Source organism: Scatophagus argus, chromosome 8 (assembly GCF_020382885.2).
Source record: "Scatophagus argus isolate fScaArg1 chromosome 8, fScaArg1.pri, whole genome shotgun sequence".
NCBI classification, from domain to species: domain Eukaryota; kingdom Metazoa; phylum Chordata; class Actinopteri; family Scatophagidae; genus Scatophagus; species Scatophagus argus.
Genome location: NC_058500.1, coordinates 7,629,275 through 7,646,010, shown reverse-complemented (window position 1 = coordinate 7,646,010; position 16,736 = coordinate 7,629,275). Strand labels below are relative to the sequence as shown.

Below are 16,736 nucleotides of genomic sequence, written 5' to 3'. Positions count from 1 at the left end.
AGTACAATACTTGAGTTAAATGTACTTAGTTACATCCCACCACCAATGTTTTGGTTTGATCAAACCTGGAGGTTAAAAGTGGGCTAATTAGATTTGATTAAAATGAGGTTTCATATCAACATTGTTTTAACAGCACCTCAGTGATGATGTTATTTAGTGTGAAGCGGATCTAAAACAACACTTATATGTTACCTAGATGTCTAAAACCATTCAGTTTGCAACCACATTTTAACATTTGGATGCACAAATCACCAAATCGATGCTTACCTGGTTTATCCTCTACTGCAAGTCACCATATGTTATAAAATCACTAAAAGTAGTATTATTGACTTCATTCTGGCTCCCTCTGTCCTATTTTCCTTTCTCCAAATTTGAAGAGCTTCCTGGAGATAAAAACACAAACACAACGGAGGTAGACGACTGAACACAAAAGGTTCACAACCTCATACAAATGTGAAAATAAAAACATTCACACATTTAAAGGTCCTTTCCTTTGGTTTAATAAAACAATACTGTAATAGACTCACATCGAATGCGACTACAAACCAAGTTTACGAGGAAACAACACCTCCCTGACTGCAAAGTGGCAACTCTGTGTGGGAGAAGTAACCTGCTACATATCCTTTGTGTGCTACATCCATTAAATTTGAGCCACTCGTGTACAATCACAACTTCTTTATATTAGAGTGCATTAGTGCTGAAGAATGCACAGAGAAGTTATTCTGACCCCCCCTCCCAGGTTATAAGTAATAAAAGGATTTATGAAATTCACTGAGCTAAGAAGCCACATATCTCATGTGCTTGGTCAAAGTTCTTTAAGGCTTTTTCTTTTTTTTAAATATAAAAGTATAATGACATCTTCTAGCTATGGCATGAAAAAGTTTTGTCTACAGCAGGAGTCTGTTGAGGATCATTCACATACCTTCACTGAACAGTTATACAGTCATGAAGAAGCACTATATCCATAATACTTTTGTTAAAACCATAGATTAAAAGTCCAGCCGTTTTACGTCTTTACGTAGCACTCATGCATTCACATTGTGTGCTATACATTCTCTTTAGCATGCACTGCACTTTGGCTTACATGCAGGGAAAAAACAGCAGAATCACTAACATAAATAACATCATGGTAAAAGAGGATAAGAAGTCTCATCCCTGCTTAACAAATAAAATTATTTTCAACAGCCACAACATACAACTTATTCATTTAACAAAATCAGTGCCTTCTGACATGCACAAAAAAAATTCTGTGTTATTTAAACTGTGTGCAAACACTCTCTCTTGCTACAGTGCTCTTTACACCGACTTTCTCCTTGAACGAGGGAACTCCCGGAAGCTATGCCCAGGAGAGAGTGTGCTTCCCGGGGAGGAGAGTCCAGTGTTGTCCCTGGAACCTGGTGAGCATCCCTGGATCCTATAGGAGACTGAATTGGAGTACACAGAATTGATGTGGCAGCCATGGTGTTCACTGTGGGAGATAAGAGGACTATCACAAATCCCCAAGTGGTAGCAGACGCAGGAGCAGAGGGAGCTGAGGCTCGACTCCGGCCTGCTTCTGCCCGCCTTGATGTGAAAATGCAGCCTGTGTCTGCTGGGGCTTCTTTGTCTCTCCTGATCCTCCACTGGGGAAGCAATGAGGTTGGTACGGCTGGTTCCTTCCTCGATCGGGAGGAAGAGCGTGCTGTGGCTACGACTGTGCACCGCGTTGCTCCTGTTCCTCTCTCTGTGGCTGTCTCTGCTCTGTTCCCCTATAACATGGAGACGCAGAGCCCCATCCAAGAGGCCTCTGTCCCTCTTCAGTGACGCCCTCTCTTGAGCATCTCTCCTCTCATCCTCAGTGTTCATGGTGAGGAAGCGAAGCACCACCAGATTTAGGAAGGCCCCAATTACAGTTAGCCCAACCAGGATGTACATGAAGCTGAACACCACGTAGGGTGTTTTCTCCTGGAGGTCCTCCTTTTTCTGCAGGGCTACAAAGTCCCCAAAGCCAATAGTGGTGAGTGTGATGAAGCAGTAGTAGTAAGCATGGAAGAAGCTCCATCCCTCAAAGTGGGAGAAGGCTGCAGCCCCGACACACAAAGTTCCAATGCAGGACAGGAAGCCCACCAGGACCATGTTTTCCATGGACACCTCAGTGCATCGAAAGCCCAGGCACTGCTTCGTCTTATGTAGGAGATAGCGGACAAATGTGTTCATCCTTTCTCCAAGGCTCTGGAACATGACCAAAGTGAGAGGAATTCCCAGTACAGCGTAGAACATGCAGAAGACCTTTCCTGCATCTGTGCCTGGTGCTGCATGTCCATAACCTTAATGCAGAGAGATGGAAATGAGAGGAACACCGTGACGCATGCTGTACTAAAGCTCGGGTGGTAAAACATGAATCAACTGCTTGTTTCATGAGCCTGTAATTTCTTAAAAAAAGAAACTCAAATAACGCATACATGTAGAAAAATGTCCCACTGTTGATACTATAGCATCAGGGCAAAACATAAACCCTCATCCCCTCATCTCCCGAGATAGAAGCATTAACTTACCAATGGTGGTGATGACTGTTATGGCAAAGTAAAAAGAGCCAGCAAATTTCCACTGTCTGCCGGCGCGATGGGGCTCAGCTTGCAGCACCACTCGCTCGATTTCGCGGTAGTCGTCCTCGGAGAAGCGGTACTTCTTCTTCATCTCGCTGCGCTTCTGCTCCAAGATGCGTCTGCGGGAGCTCTCCGACTCGGACTCCAGCGCGTCAAACACCGCGGCGCCGACCAGCAAGTAGGAAAACATACAGAGGATGAGCGACAGGGTCCGGACGTTTTGCTTCTTCATCCTCGGTGTCGGCACGAAAAGTCGGGAGCAGACAGGCACAGTTACAGGTGGCACCGCTCCTCAGCGTAGACTCCACATTGGTGTTGCAGCCTGTTGCGTGAAACGTAGCAGCGGCAGAGGCGTTACGGTGCCAGGTTGAGATTTTTTGTTACGAAATAAAAAAAAAAAAAGAAAAAAGAAAAACCACGCATATCCTGCTGTGCGCATTGAGAGAAATCGATGCTCATCTGACGGTCATGTGTTTAGGCAAGTCGCCTCAGCTTGCCTCTTCGCATGCGCAAATCAGTCGCCAGTAAAAAGCTGTGTGTGTAATATACATACACACTGGAAGCTATACGTTTTAGACACATTGTAAGCTTCAGCACCAGTGTTCAGTCTTATCACAGCTGTGTGCAACTAGTGGGGTCCTGACTCTACCTGGCAGATACCAAACTAACATGGGGAGGGCGGGTTCAGAACCATGGACAGCAACCGTTTCTCGCATTTGAACTGGCCTTGAAACTTCGCCTCGAAGGTGGAGGCAGGCAGTGAAGACGGTAACATAAAGCAACACAAAGCTGCACTGAAAGTTCTCAGAGCAGGAGTCTGGAGCTCATGTACACTTTATAGACAAAAGTATTGGGATTGGGACGTTTTTGAGCGTTTGGGCTCGACCCCTTACTTCCAGTGAAGGTATGCTTAATGCTTCAGCATACCAAGACATGTTGGACAATGCTGTGCTTCCAACTTTGTGGCAAACAGTTTGTTGAAGGCCCCTTTTCTATTCCAGCATGACTGTGCCCCAGTGCACAAAGCAAAGTCCATAAAGACATGGTTGGATGAGTTTGATGTGGAGGAACTTGACCTGACCTCAACCCCATCCAACACCTTTGGGATGAACTGGAACGGAGATTGTGAGCCAAGACTTCTTTTCATCATCAGTGCTCACAAATACTCTACTGCATGAATGGGCAAAACGATTTCCCACAGAAACACTCCAAAATCTTGTGGAAAGCCTTCCCAGAAGAGTGGAAGCTGTTGTAGCTGCAAAGCTGTTTGTGTATTTGGAATGCAATGTCATTAAAGTCCCTGTTGGTGTGATGGCCACGTTTCCCAATACTTTTGTCCATATAGTGTAAATGATGCACAGGTAATACGCTGAACGCAAAATAAAATTTCTTAGTTTGTTATGGATAAGTATTTTGTTGATGATATAAGTCTCTGCTTAATAAAAGCACAGAAGAAAAGGGCATTTCAGCTGAGTTAATAATCTTTTGAGATGTTAAAATGATCTCATCCCATAATCCATTTCACCATGAAAACATTACGCTAACAGTAAATTAATAATTAAGTTATCAAGTGAAAATCAAGGAAAAAAAATGATGAATGATAAAAAATCTGAATCAAATAGGAAGGGAAATAGAAGACAAATAAAATACACTTCTCAGTATATCTTTTGCAGCATTTGCAGTGCCCTAACACAGATAATAAACGGACATTTACCGCTCTGCTTCCTTGGATCATGAATTCAATGTTGGTCACTCTCAAAACACGTTGATTTATTTTCATCGATGCCTTTGTGCACCTCTGAACATTACAGAGCAGATGCATGCATGTGCAGTGGCTAAATAAGCAATATTGCTACACTGGATGCTTCTGGAAACCTACTGTAGGTGATGCTGGTTGCCATGGTTACTCATGCCAGTAGCACAGAGTCAGTGAGGTTGAAGCTAATATGTTAAGTGTTACGATCCGGGCCTTCGTTGGGTGAATTATGTCATCACTGCACCAAAACATCAAGTATCGTTATTTAGGATTTAATCACAGACTGAAAATAAATATCGCTATTCATATCAGATATAAACCAAATAGACGCATCCTTTTTATGTCACAGCAGGTATTAGAAGCACCAGCAGTGTATTGTAGGTGGATTACTGTGTGTTCTTTTGTTCCTCTCAAACAGAGCAACCTGCCCTTGCTGGCCCTGGTTTTGTGTTAAGTGGCTAAATCAGCACACTTACATCCCTGTTGTGATTCAAACCAGCTCTCCATAAATCAATTACATCTCAGCTGATAAGAGAGGAACCTGAAGCCCTAACAGCCTCCCATCAATCCACACAGCTTGCATTCAATCCTTTTCAAAGCCCAAGGACCTGGAACAAAGTGGGGAGGCCCATCAATCCCCATCAGACCTGAGCTTAAAGATAAGTATTTAGGCTCAAAGAGATGCATTATTGATTTAGTTTGTCTGTTCTCTGCTGCCTTGGGTATATTTTATTATTACACACACACACACATGTTAATGTGTCATTTACATGGAACAATAAGAAAACAAAATGAAGTGGATTGTGGAAATGCTGGCCCTTGTCCATTTCTCCCTCCTGATTTTAATTCCAAATTCTGGCTTAAAGTCACATAATGTTCACAGAACTGACTCTCTTGCCATTTGTTTCATAGTTATTGTCTTTATTAGAGTTAGTACAAGAATTTGTGAATATGCACATGCATGGTAATAATAACATAGAAATATAAAATATAGTTTTCTTTTCCAAGTGCTCATTACACCTAGAATTCCTACTTTATTTTTAACTCTGGTTTTGTCAAATTAAACATTTTCCACAAAGAGTTTTGGCCTGTTTTTCATCTCATGAAATCAAACAGACCCCCTCAGTGTCTGTGGTGATGCTGGGAATATGCAGATGGTACAAAACCACTTTAAAGATGCACATGGCATCATCCAGAGAAGAAAGGACCTTCTGCATGGAGGCATTTTTTTCTACTAAATAAAACCCATCTGTCAATTCTGCATGAAAAAAAACAAATACAAATCTGTCAAATTCCTGGAGGAATGCTCATAACAATTAAGCTCCTCTGTTAAAGCCAAACTTTCAGAATGGAAAAGAGGGTCTTCTGCAGGGAACAGCAGCTCTGCTTTGACAAGGACTGGAGAAAATTACAGACAGGAACAATGCAAGCAGCTTGATTCAGATTGGGATTTGTGTGTGGACAAATCTGTCAACAGAGCAGTCGGTGAAAAGAAGAGGAAGAGCTGAAGACACAAAGATATGGACAGTTGTGAATTGCCTGCAAGGCCTTTAATCAAGATAACGATCCGCTTGCCTTGACTCTAGGATTTGATTATTTGAGACACATATCGGTATTTAAATTTGCAGCTTGGAAGAGAATAGGAAGAAGGGCTGGATCCCGAATCAAAGGAATATTTATCATCAGTGTCACCGTGTTTCTCTGTGTACCACTGAATATGGAAATTATGACCATGTATGCAGAGATTACTGAAGCATGCTGATAGAGCCATAATTTTTGAAATTTTGCTACGTATACACAATATTCAACATGAACTTTAAATACTGAATGAAAGATCGGAGATTGATTTCAGAGTTGCCACCTCAGCACTGAGCAACAACAAATTATGTTGAGATACAATACACAAAAATAAAAGGAACAACAACAGCAGCTTGAGGACTAGGCTTTGGTGTCATGATACAGTATACTACAATGCCTTTATGTAACGCGAGTAAAGCAAACGTATTGTCAGCAAGAGGCATAGAAATGTGCCACAGCCATTTTCAAATGAAAGAATGTAAGATAAGAAAAAGGATTACAGAGTTTGAAAACAGACACTCACCCTGTCAAATACTGCTCTAGGTGAATTTGTGATTACTGAAGCTTATTACTAATTACTGAACCCACTTAATGGACATTATAGTGATATTGAAAAGGACAAACTTTAAGTCTTTTATCCATTCATAATAGTTTGGAATATACAAGAAACAGATGAGCAAGGTGAATGTGCAGAGAGTCACAGCTGCAGGAATTTTTAGATGTAAGTCTAAGGTCAAAACTGGCCAATACAGCCCAGCTACAGAAACACACATCATAAATGCAATGCTCATCACTTAACCAAATGACTTTTAATACACAAAAGCAATTCAAGTATGTTTATGTGTTTGCTAAAATTCAAAAAAGTGACATATTGCTTTCTGCATTTCTTTAAAAATACTTAGAGTAAGTAAGATGAGAGACCTTGACTAAAATAGAAAGATAATTTTAAATTATAGAGAACCGGTTCTTATTAGAGATTCTGTAAAAATGTAATAATATATAAAATGAATGGAAACAAAAACCGAATGCCATCAATAGCAAATTAACTATATTTAACAATAGTTTCAAAGTGTTCCCAAGCTCACGTAGTGATATAATTCATATAATCACTTGTTTGAAACATGTTGCTGGCATCAAATTCAGAATTAGCATATATTTGCAAAAATCACTGTCGTCTTTGTTTTCAGTTGTGTACATGTCAAAAAGCATTAGCAAACAATCATATTCTGTTTTACACAATGTCCCAGCTTTTATGGAATTTGGGTTGTACAATTTGCTGCTTATACTTAAGTATTTTTACAGTGTAAGATTTAGGATTTGGGACTATTACTTGTAACTGTTCTTTTATTTCTTTCATTTTGGTGCTGCTACTTTTACTTAAGTAAAAGAACTGAGCAATTCTTTCACCACTGCCACATTCACTTGAGACATTAATTGCTGTAAACCAACTACACCAACAGCAGCCTTGCTAAGTTTTCCAGGAGTGACAACATCCTATTTGTTCTAATGTTACTGCTGAACAGCCAACAAAGTAGATGCCAGGGAGAGAAACTGATGGACTTACTACAAGTGGCTTGGCAGTCAGGCAGACGAGGAGCTGTTGGTAAGTGTAAGGGATAACTCTGAGAGATTTACACTTTACTAAATTAAAACGAACCACAATAACAAATAGCTCGTGCAGCTCATTCCTGGTGAGCAGGATTCTCCCAAATGACCCTCAGCTTCTACAGGGAAAAATGACAGGAAGCAGTTACCCGAATCAGTTACCTATAGAAGAGGTGTAAACTACTCCTAAATTCTTGTCAAATCCTCTACAAACACAGCCAGAGTGGGTTTGCATAATTATTGTAATCTCTGTATATTAACAAATCTTTCCATCAATATTAAACACACAGGGAATAAGGCAATAGGGAATCCGTTTCATAAAGCAGAGGCACTAAATAGCAACAGCAAAATATTAGATGCCTGCAGAGCTCTCTGGTTTCCACAGTAACTAAAACCAAAAATAGAAACCCACACCAGCGGCCATTCAACACTGAATCCCCTGTGATCATACACAATTCTATTTATACCTTCTAATAATGAAATATTCCCCTGTTTAAATGCATCTGTCCAATTACTGAGACGACGGCCATCGAGGCTCAATTTTATGTTCACACTTCCTCACAATTCCTTTGTCATGAAAACAAAACCCACTTCTAATGAGAGCTCAGACTGGATCGGGTTTGAACTGTGGGTCTGAGGTTGTAATGTTGACCCGCTGCCTTATATGTTAATGACATGAGGTCAGACAGTTGATCCGCTTTGAGAAATGCAAACATTCTTGTGCTCACTTTCATTACCTTATTCAAACTGTGCAGTACTGAGTGTCATTGGTTTGCAGATGTGGCTCATAGCTGCTCCTTTAGCTAGCTGCTTTTTGACAGCATCAACAGAACAAATAATATTTTCAATTTGGGTATAAAATTGCAGCATTAACTTTTAGCGTAAAGGAAATCTAGATTTCATTTTCCCAGTTCCTTTTTTTTACCATCCTTCTAGCCAATCATAAATGGAGCTTAAATAATTAATACATTAAGCAGCTTGTAATGCACCCGAATAGTAGCAATTTGTCGAGCACAAATACCAAACATTCTCGCCACTTTACTTTGTGTAATGAGATAAAAAAAATAAATGAATAAATAAATAGTTAACTTTAGGTTTTGGGCTTTTGAACAGACAAAACAAGGACTTGGAAATGGTTAAAGATGTATTTCACCATTTTCTTACATTTGACAGACAAAACCTAATTAAATTATATTTAAATATATTATCGCTTGTGGATTTGTGCATCCCTGCCGTCTTCAAAAATAGTCTCACAGATAAATTAACAATCTGCCAGCAGAGTTGACTTCTCTGTAATACTTAGACGTATATTATTCAAATGTATTGGATAATATTTACTGATTTCACAGATCTGAATCTTCATCAAAATATCTGGGCCTCAGGCCATTTGTTATCTGTCCTACATATTTTAGTGAGATCTTTTGTTAACACACAAGCGTATTTTTCATACACTGGCTTTTGTACAGTCATGACATCAGTCATATGGCGCCTGATTTCTCGCATTTTGCACCAATTGTTGTTATAAATTTCTACCTTGCATTTCACATTATATTTGTTGCTAAAATAGTTATCTCATTAGCCCAGTCATTAATACATCTATCATATCATTACTGTTGTTTTCCGTTATATAACAGTCAAATGAAAGTTTTCTTGTATCTAAGTTGAGCTGCTTGACTCATATCAGCTGGTTTCCACTTTTTATCGCCAATCAACCAACACAGCAAGTGTGTTGCCTTCCCACTGTGTCGGAAAATCGAAATGTTTATTAGAAAGCACATTAACAACCTCATTAAGTGCCAAATGAAACCGAAATGGAGTGAAATGTATATGATTACAGTTGTCAAGAGAAAGCGTTTAGGCCAAAAATGAATAAACTGCTTCATGAAGTCAATTGATGATCAATTCTATCAATATTAAAAACTTGCATATCTTGCCTTTATTCTTTAGTGTAAACTGTCGGTACGTGGTGCGTAGGATTTTTATCATTGAATGTGAATTCCCACAAAACATATGTATCAAAAAGACTAACTTCGTTTCCGATTAAAGTAACGGCAAACGCTACGTGTGTCAAATCATGTGAGATTTGATAAATGCTACTCACGTGGAGCACCTGAAGGCAACATCAATACTGCAGCCGCCAACAGAGCCGCTATATCTGATGATGGTAGACTGTAAAGACGGATGTTTAGGGTCGTCCCCGTTTAACCTGAACATGCAACTGTAACTTGATTCCTTTCCAGGGTATTCGTTTATTTAACTGTAGTCAGGAATATAACGTCTTTTTAATAATGGAGGACGATTGTGTTTGTGAGTACGACTCGACCTGGGACACAGAGAGTGACGGAGAGGAGCCGGCCACAGAGAGCCAAACCCGTCGGTCATGTCAAGACAAAAACAAATCTGGCTGGACTTTAACTGTACGTTATTTCTGTTCATCATCAGTCAGGCAGACCAGGACTTATCTAAATCGTGTTTTAGCGGCGGGATATGTTGACTTGTAACTCATTGCATTTGTACTGAGCAAGGCGTTTGCTATCATTACCATGACTGGAAAGCTAATGATAGCTTTCTGCCTCTCTGCTGCAGGCTTGCTAACTAGTCTAGCTAGCTGTTAGCTTACTTTGAATGGGTTGTAAGTCGCTGGCGTTGCGTCTAAATATTTATGTTGGGTTGCTTATAGTGTTTACTATGCATAGTTTGTAATTTATAGTTGACATAAAAAATTTAGGCTAGTGTTGAGCTTTTTGATGAAAACGGGAAACGGATTAGCTTGGCCTTATGTATATCAACTTGTTCAACGTTATGGTAGCTTTCTACCATTATTAGAAATATTATAGATCGTGGCATCGTTAGCAATGATAACACGAAGTGTCACAGGTGTGTTAAATTACGGTGCATCAATTCTGCTTTAATCCCGCCGACATTTTATGTAACGGGGACTCCTTTGAAGCAGGTTCGCCTCACTTTTTCTATTATTTGCAGTGGCATCATACGTCCAGAAACATGAGGGCAGCAAAGGACATGCAGAACTACAGAAGAGGATACCCAGTGAGTAATAGCAGCTGAGTAATCCAACATAAAACATGTTGTGCAACTGATAGAGATGAGATTCTATTTGTTTGTTCGTTTTTGACAGAATCTTACAGATGATGAGTGCTCAGAAGACAAAATGAACAATTTGCAGTTTTATCTCAATAAGTTTCCTTCCGCTCCTGATGGTAATCTGATCAGACATTCTCACAAGATTTTCAGTGCTTTGGGAATGTCTGTGTCGTGACGTATGCTTTATTTATCATTTGGCACAGATGTCTACATTGAATCATTCCTTAAGGACTGGAAAAATGACTACAAAAGACTTGAGAGAGTTCACTCATACATTCAGTGGTATGTATTGTCAGCAGATTGTGTGGTGTATGTTTTGGTTGCGTCCAAGCTGAGGTTAAAAGTGTAACATCGTCTTACTCTGGTGACATTGCATTTGAACACAAAATGGCAAAATGGGTGCTGTCAAAATTCCTCTGGGGCCGATATCTGCTGCACCATTACCTGTTTCAGGTGGGGTGAGGTTAAAAGTAAAGCTGTGCTAATCAAGCAACAGCCAGTAATACGACTGGCTTTAACAGGATTTTTAATAACAGAAAGCTTTTGAAATAGCACACATTCTGTTTGCACCCTGCACAAGCTCTTTGAGTAAACATTATACCATCTCAATGTATTTGCCACTGGTTTGATTGATTTAGTAATGATCTCTCCACATTGTATTTTCCTAAAAGTAGAACTAAACCTCCAAACAATGTGGGTGCTTGCTTCCCATCTGCATGTTCACAGCTTTCTCCTCTCAGCTGGCTTGACTAAAGAGAAACAGTTTTACCTCACACTAAATTTCAGTTTACTGCGCTTAGCTTTGTTTTGCTGAATCAGGCCTTGTTATTAAAAGCATGTATTTTGGCTTCAGAGTTGTTTGAGTTATTGGCACAATGCACCATTTTTAGTTAAAACACTGAAAAATAAATCTTGTTTGTTTAGATTTTCACAATAGTGAGCTCTGTTCACAAGTTTTTCACTTTTTGTTGTTAGTCTTTTTACACTTCTGACATACTGGTTTGCTGTAAATCATACATTTTTTTTATTATGTTAAAAATTATGCTCTTATCATGAACACTATGATATGCAAGGCCCTGGTTGGGGTCAATAACTGTTGCAGGGACAGCTCGCATCATCTTCATCGAATTAGTGCATGGTTTCATTAGATGCTAATTGGTTTTGTGTTGTTTTTCCTGGAATCCTCTGTCATTGTAAGGCTGTTTCCACTGCGAGAGCCTGGGGTTAATTACATGGCTTCAGAACTCACCAAGAAGGAAATTGAGGTAAGTGCATCACAGGAAATGGGTCTCTAACACTCTCACAGTTAATTGTGCAGTTTGGTTGTAAACAGTGACTTGCAGTTTTTGGTAGAGCATAAAGCCACATAACCACTTAATTTTAACATTCTCACATCCTCAGGTAGTCAAGTTAAGTCATTGTGGAGTAATGTTTGTAAATATGAGTCAAAGGTGACTAGTTCTTAATTGTTGAACCCAGCAGTTTTGCCTACTCCTTATCACCTGTTAACAGCTATTCCAGACATTTTTTGAAGCATTCTAAGAAATGAGGAAGCACATTGAGTTATCAAGTGTACACTATCATTTAATAAAACTACTTGGAAAACGCTTTTCGTTTGGATATGACAGAAGGGCACATAAAGATCAAAACATATTCTAAGCCACTACTGTACAGTAGCTGGCCGGCTAGAAATGAAAACCGTCAACGTACTGAATATCTTATATTTATTTACATTTATTTTTGACCAATATTACTGTTACCTGTCATCATAAAAGTTGTTGAAATGTTTTTTTTTAAATTTATGTCAATGGAATATGTTCCCCAGGCCTTCAAGAAGAATGAAGATGCCAAAAAAAGGCTTGTTGAGTCCTATGAACTCATGTTGGGCTTCTATGGCATCCGTTTGGTCAACAAAGAGACGGGCGAAGTGAAACGAGCTGAAAATTGGAAGGAGCGTTTTGGAAACCTGGAACGGTGAATATCCACATACTCTCTTATAAGCAGCATTGGAGTTTTGTACATTTTTGTTTGTAATTCCAGCTTCAACTATTTAATCTCTGGCAGGAATATGCACAACAACCTACGCATCACTCGCATTCTGAAGAGCCTTGGAGAGCTGGGCTTTGAGCATTACCAGGCCCCTCTTGTGCGCTTCTTTCTTGAAGAGACGCTAGTCAAGAAGACCCTCAGCAGTGTTAAACGCAGTGTGCTCGACTACTTCCTGTTTGCTGTCCTGGACAAAGAGAAACGTCAGGAACTTGTACGCTTTGCTTACCTTCACTTTGAGCCAAAGGATAAGTTTGTGTGGTGTCCCAGAAAAATTCAGAAACAATTCAGGAAGGCAGAGAAGAGGTCTGATGCTATTGGGAATGGAGATGGAAAAGATGAAGTGTATTCACGGAGTAAAAGCAAAGATGGAGAAGCAGTTGTGCCACAAAAAGAGGATGGACTCGATAAAGTTACAAAGGCTCAGAAAGGAACTGATAAAACAGCGAGTAAAGACAAAAACAAACTGTCTGAGGCATCCCCTGAGCCAAAACCAGACGCTGAGACTGTCGGAAATGGAAATGATGCGCCTGAGTCTCCTAATGAAATTTTGGGGAATGGAAATGACTCTTCAGATGATGTTGATCAAATGGATCAGTCACCCAGTCCTGACACTGTGACAGCAAAAACCGAGCCCTGTGCTGACAGTGAGTACAAATTTACCAATAATTCAAAGGCCAGCCTCCTTGAAGCAGACAACATTATGCAAACAGATGAGGACATAGACACTGAAAAACCACCAAAGAAGAAGAGAGAAGATAACAAGGTGCTGCCAAGCAACGGCTCTGCTGGGGACTTCGCCAGCGGGCAGATGGAGGATAAAGCTGGTGCTAACAAAGCCACTGGTCAAATGAGCCCTTCAGCGCATACCCCCCTTAAGACTTCAAAACATTCACCCTCTCCATTTTTGGGGAGGGAGGAAAAAATCCCAAGAACTGATTTTAATCAAGTGCCAGATAAAAAGGAAGGGGAAGAAACGTCACAGGCAAATGTGTCAGCAACAAATGGGTCACTTCACACTGACAAAAGTGTGAATGAACAGACAAATGGCAGTGATTCTGAGGATATTGATATGGAATCAAACCCCTCAAGCTCAGATCAGAATGTGGGAAATTAATCAATAAACTGGACGATTTGGGGAACAATACATTAATTTGAGTTATAATGAAATGTAATATAGGGACAGAGTTTAACTTAGAAAGACTTCCTGGCCTTATTTCTACCATATTTGATGTTTGGTTATGGATTGTTTTCACTTTGAAGGATTATATGAATTCATTCACTAAATGTAGGACTGGATGGTACTCAGTTTCTGTGTGGCCAACAGATGACATTTAAGGATAAGGTTGGTTATATTCTGTGTTTCTGTTACTGTCAACAAATCCAGGTCAAAAAGATCAATCCAACGGAAGACTTGACAGGACGCTGCGACTTGCAAACGGCCCATGGGAGAAGTTAAAGCCCTTTCTGACAGAAGAACTTCTTAGGAAGTCAGGTGACATTATAAAAGGCTATAAAGTCCGTCTAGGTGGCAGGTCGTGGTGAACAAATGGGTCCAACACAGGACTTTTCACCCAGGAGACATGCCCCATGCAAAACTTACTGTTATACTGTTGACTGATTACTGTGGGGGTTTTTTCAACTTTCTCTAGCATTTAGGATAGGTAAAGTATTTGGTTAGGTGTAGGAGAAGATCCTAGTTTTGGTTAAAGTAGACCGTTTCACAGTGTTAACCACTTGTTAGAAAGGGCTTTCTGTCAGAAAAGGTGCTACTTCTTAGTGCAGAGACAAGAGGCTAATTATTGCTAGCATTGCTAGCTTGAGCAAGCTAATGAGTGCACATAAAAAGAAAAGAAAAACTCAACTGCAAAATATTTTTAATGAACCTGCTGCTCTTTGATTTACGACTTAATTTCCAATAAATCATTTTTATTTTTTTTTGTAAACTACATTTAAGGATCCGCTCAGTAAAAATTACTCTCTTTCTCAGAGTTGTGTTACCACAACAATTCTCTCGCTCAGCAAAATACTTCCATCAACGAATCAGTTCATACTGAAATATGTCTATTGTAACTTTGCATTAAACCCATATAGAGTGTGGCCTTGACATTGTAACAGCAGAAGACATGCTAGCATTCATAGTTTGCCCAGTTACCCCATCAGCCACACAACATTCACCTCGTAGCTGTCTGTTTAGTCTCCCCAAAACCAGCAGTGCATTTGTTCAATTTCCTTACCTTGCCTGTGTCACTCAGCTCTAAACTCAGTGGTTGTTATGAAAGACATATATCTAATAGTTTTTCAGCTGGCAACCAAATATTTAACAGAAGTAAACTGTTTTTGTTGGGCACCATTTTCAGACAGATTTGGGAGCATTTACAGCAGCAGGACAGTGTTATGTGGGATTGACTGAAACGGTACTGCTCATGTTTATCTACCTAAAATCGGAGGAATCTTTGTTGCTGGAGTTTCTCAACAACCGTTTATCTGATTGACTTCACATTTGGCAGGTGTATTTCTGAGGAAGTGCAGTGGTCAAGTGTGAAGTGGTTTGGACAAGCAGTTCTTGAGAAAAATGGAAAAAAAAACCAGGCATTTTAAACGCGCAGTGTACTAGTTGCATTGAAGCAACATACCTACTAATGCAACAGTGTGGCTTGTCGGTGTCTTTTAATAGTAGGATAGCAATGGAAAAATGTGGCACACACATGCAATACTTGAAATTGAAGTAAATTAATTTTTGGTTTTGGTCTTTTGTCGGGATTTGTTGACAAGAAAAATACTGGAACATAACCAGAACTATCCTCTCTAGGTAATGACTCAGCAACTGATATCTGCAGGATGCGTAAACCTGTATTGATGTATATCAATGAAATGACCGTTTTTGCATTTTTATTTTTAACACCTTAATACTTTCACAATTGAACATTTTTATGCACTGAAGAATAATTAATTGGAAGAGCTTTTTTTCTTTTTGAGCTGTTTTTGTGTGAGTGAAAACATTCTGTCCTGGTTTGCATTTCTGCCGGAGCCTGCTGTTCAAACGGATTCAAGACTGAATGTCTCTTAAATTATGTTTCACTAATGTTGCACAATCTGCATGTTTTCATGCAGATTTGAGAAGTAGACTTCTGAACAACTGAAAGCCTTGCCAAAAATGTGATAAGACTGGTTGATTGTATGATATGTATGTCCTCTTGGCAGAATGGATAAAGCGTTGGCTATAATTTAAAGTCCACTGTACATTAATTTACAAGCCAGGGTCATTATATTGATGCATCTTTTTATATTTGCACTTAATTTTTCTGTATTCATTGTTAAAATTATGGTATTTACATAATGAAATGGTTAAAAAAAAAAAACTTTACAAAAGTGCTGAATTCTTTATATGTGGACCCCCCCTCCCCAACTAAGTATCTGGCTGTCGACAAAGCAAAATAAAGTTATACTATTTTTTGATGCTTTTATGAAATGTATCTCTTTAGCCACAGTCTAAGTCCTGTTATAGTTTCTAAAATTGCGTTTCTCAGAATAACACTGTGGTAGATGTCAGCCTTAGCTCCTATTCCTCAGACTCTTCTTTGATTTCCCAGTGCAGCAACATATAGTCAGAAATATTTGTCTTTTTCTCCAGCAAACGGACTGATCCTCAGTGAAGTGACATGACTCACAACAGAGGGAAGAAAAAACATGTTACAGATATAGATGCAACAGAATTTGTTCAGGCCTCAGGATCAGTGTGCAGTCGAGGGTGTCGGTGAGGATAGTAAAAAAAAATAAACAAATAAATAAATATATATATATATACTGTTGGAGTTTGAGCTTGCTGTGTGTTGTTGCATTGTCCATGCCAGCCTCTGCCTGAAGCTTTAATCATTCCCTGTTTGGAACATTATAAATAAAGCATTTAACACTATTTGTTGAGTTATTTTAAGTTTAGACCAAGTCTAGTAGTCTAGTTATGCTCATCCTCCATGACAGATGATGGTGGATAAATGCTTTTTGAGTCTTGAAATCTCTGTATCCATATTCAGCCAACTTTAAACTTTGAATGGCATGTGTAA

The 16,736-nt window shown here is 39.5% G+C and overlaps 2 protein-coding genes across 3 annotated transcripts; one reads left to right on the top strand and one right to left on the bottom strand.

Moving 5' to 3' along the window:
• Positions 1-414: 414 nt before the first annotated feature.
• Positions 415-2,863, bottom strand: kcnk15 (potassium channel, subfamily K, member 15). Its single transcript, XM_046397922.1, has 2 exons — positions 2,535-2,863; positions 415-2,306 (listed from the first exon to the last, which is right to left on the bottom strand). Exons 1-2 carry the CDS (start codon positions 2,815-2,817, stop codon positions 1,297-1,299), a joined length of 1,293 nt encoding a protein of 430 aa, XP_046253878.1. The 5' UTR covers positions 2,818-2,863; the 3' UTR covers positions 415-1,296.
• Positions 2,864-9,623: 6,760 nt separating this feature from the next.
• ogfr (opioid growth factor receptor) lies at positions 9,624-16,076 on the top strand. 2 transcript variants are annotated; one of them, XM_046397342.1, is made up of 7 exons: positions 9,624-9,941; positions 10,507-10,572; positions 10,661-10,742; positions 10,830-10,908; positions 11,825-11,891; positions 12,452-12,600; positions 12,691-16,076. In XM_046397342.1, the coding sequence occupies exons 1-7, from the start codon at positions 9,813-9,815 to the stop codon at positions 13,787-13,789; spliced, it is 1,671 nt and encodes a 556-aa protein (XP_046253298.1). In that variant the 5' UTR covers positions 9,624-9,812; the 3' UTR covers positions 13,790-16,076. The 2 variants fall into 2 exon arrangements, with proteins under 2 accessions (XP_046253298.1, XP_046253299.1); XM_046397343.1 differs by lacking the exon at positions 10,661-10,742.
• The last annotated feature ends 660 nt before the right edge of the window (positions 16,077-16,736 follow it).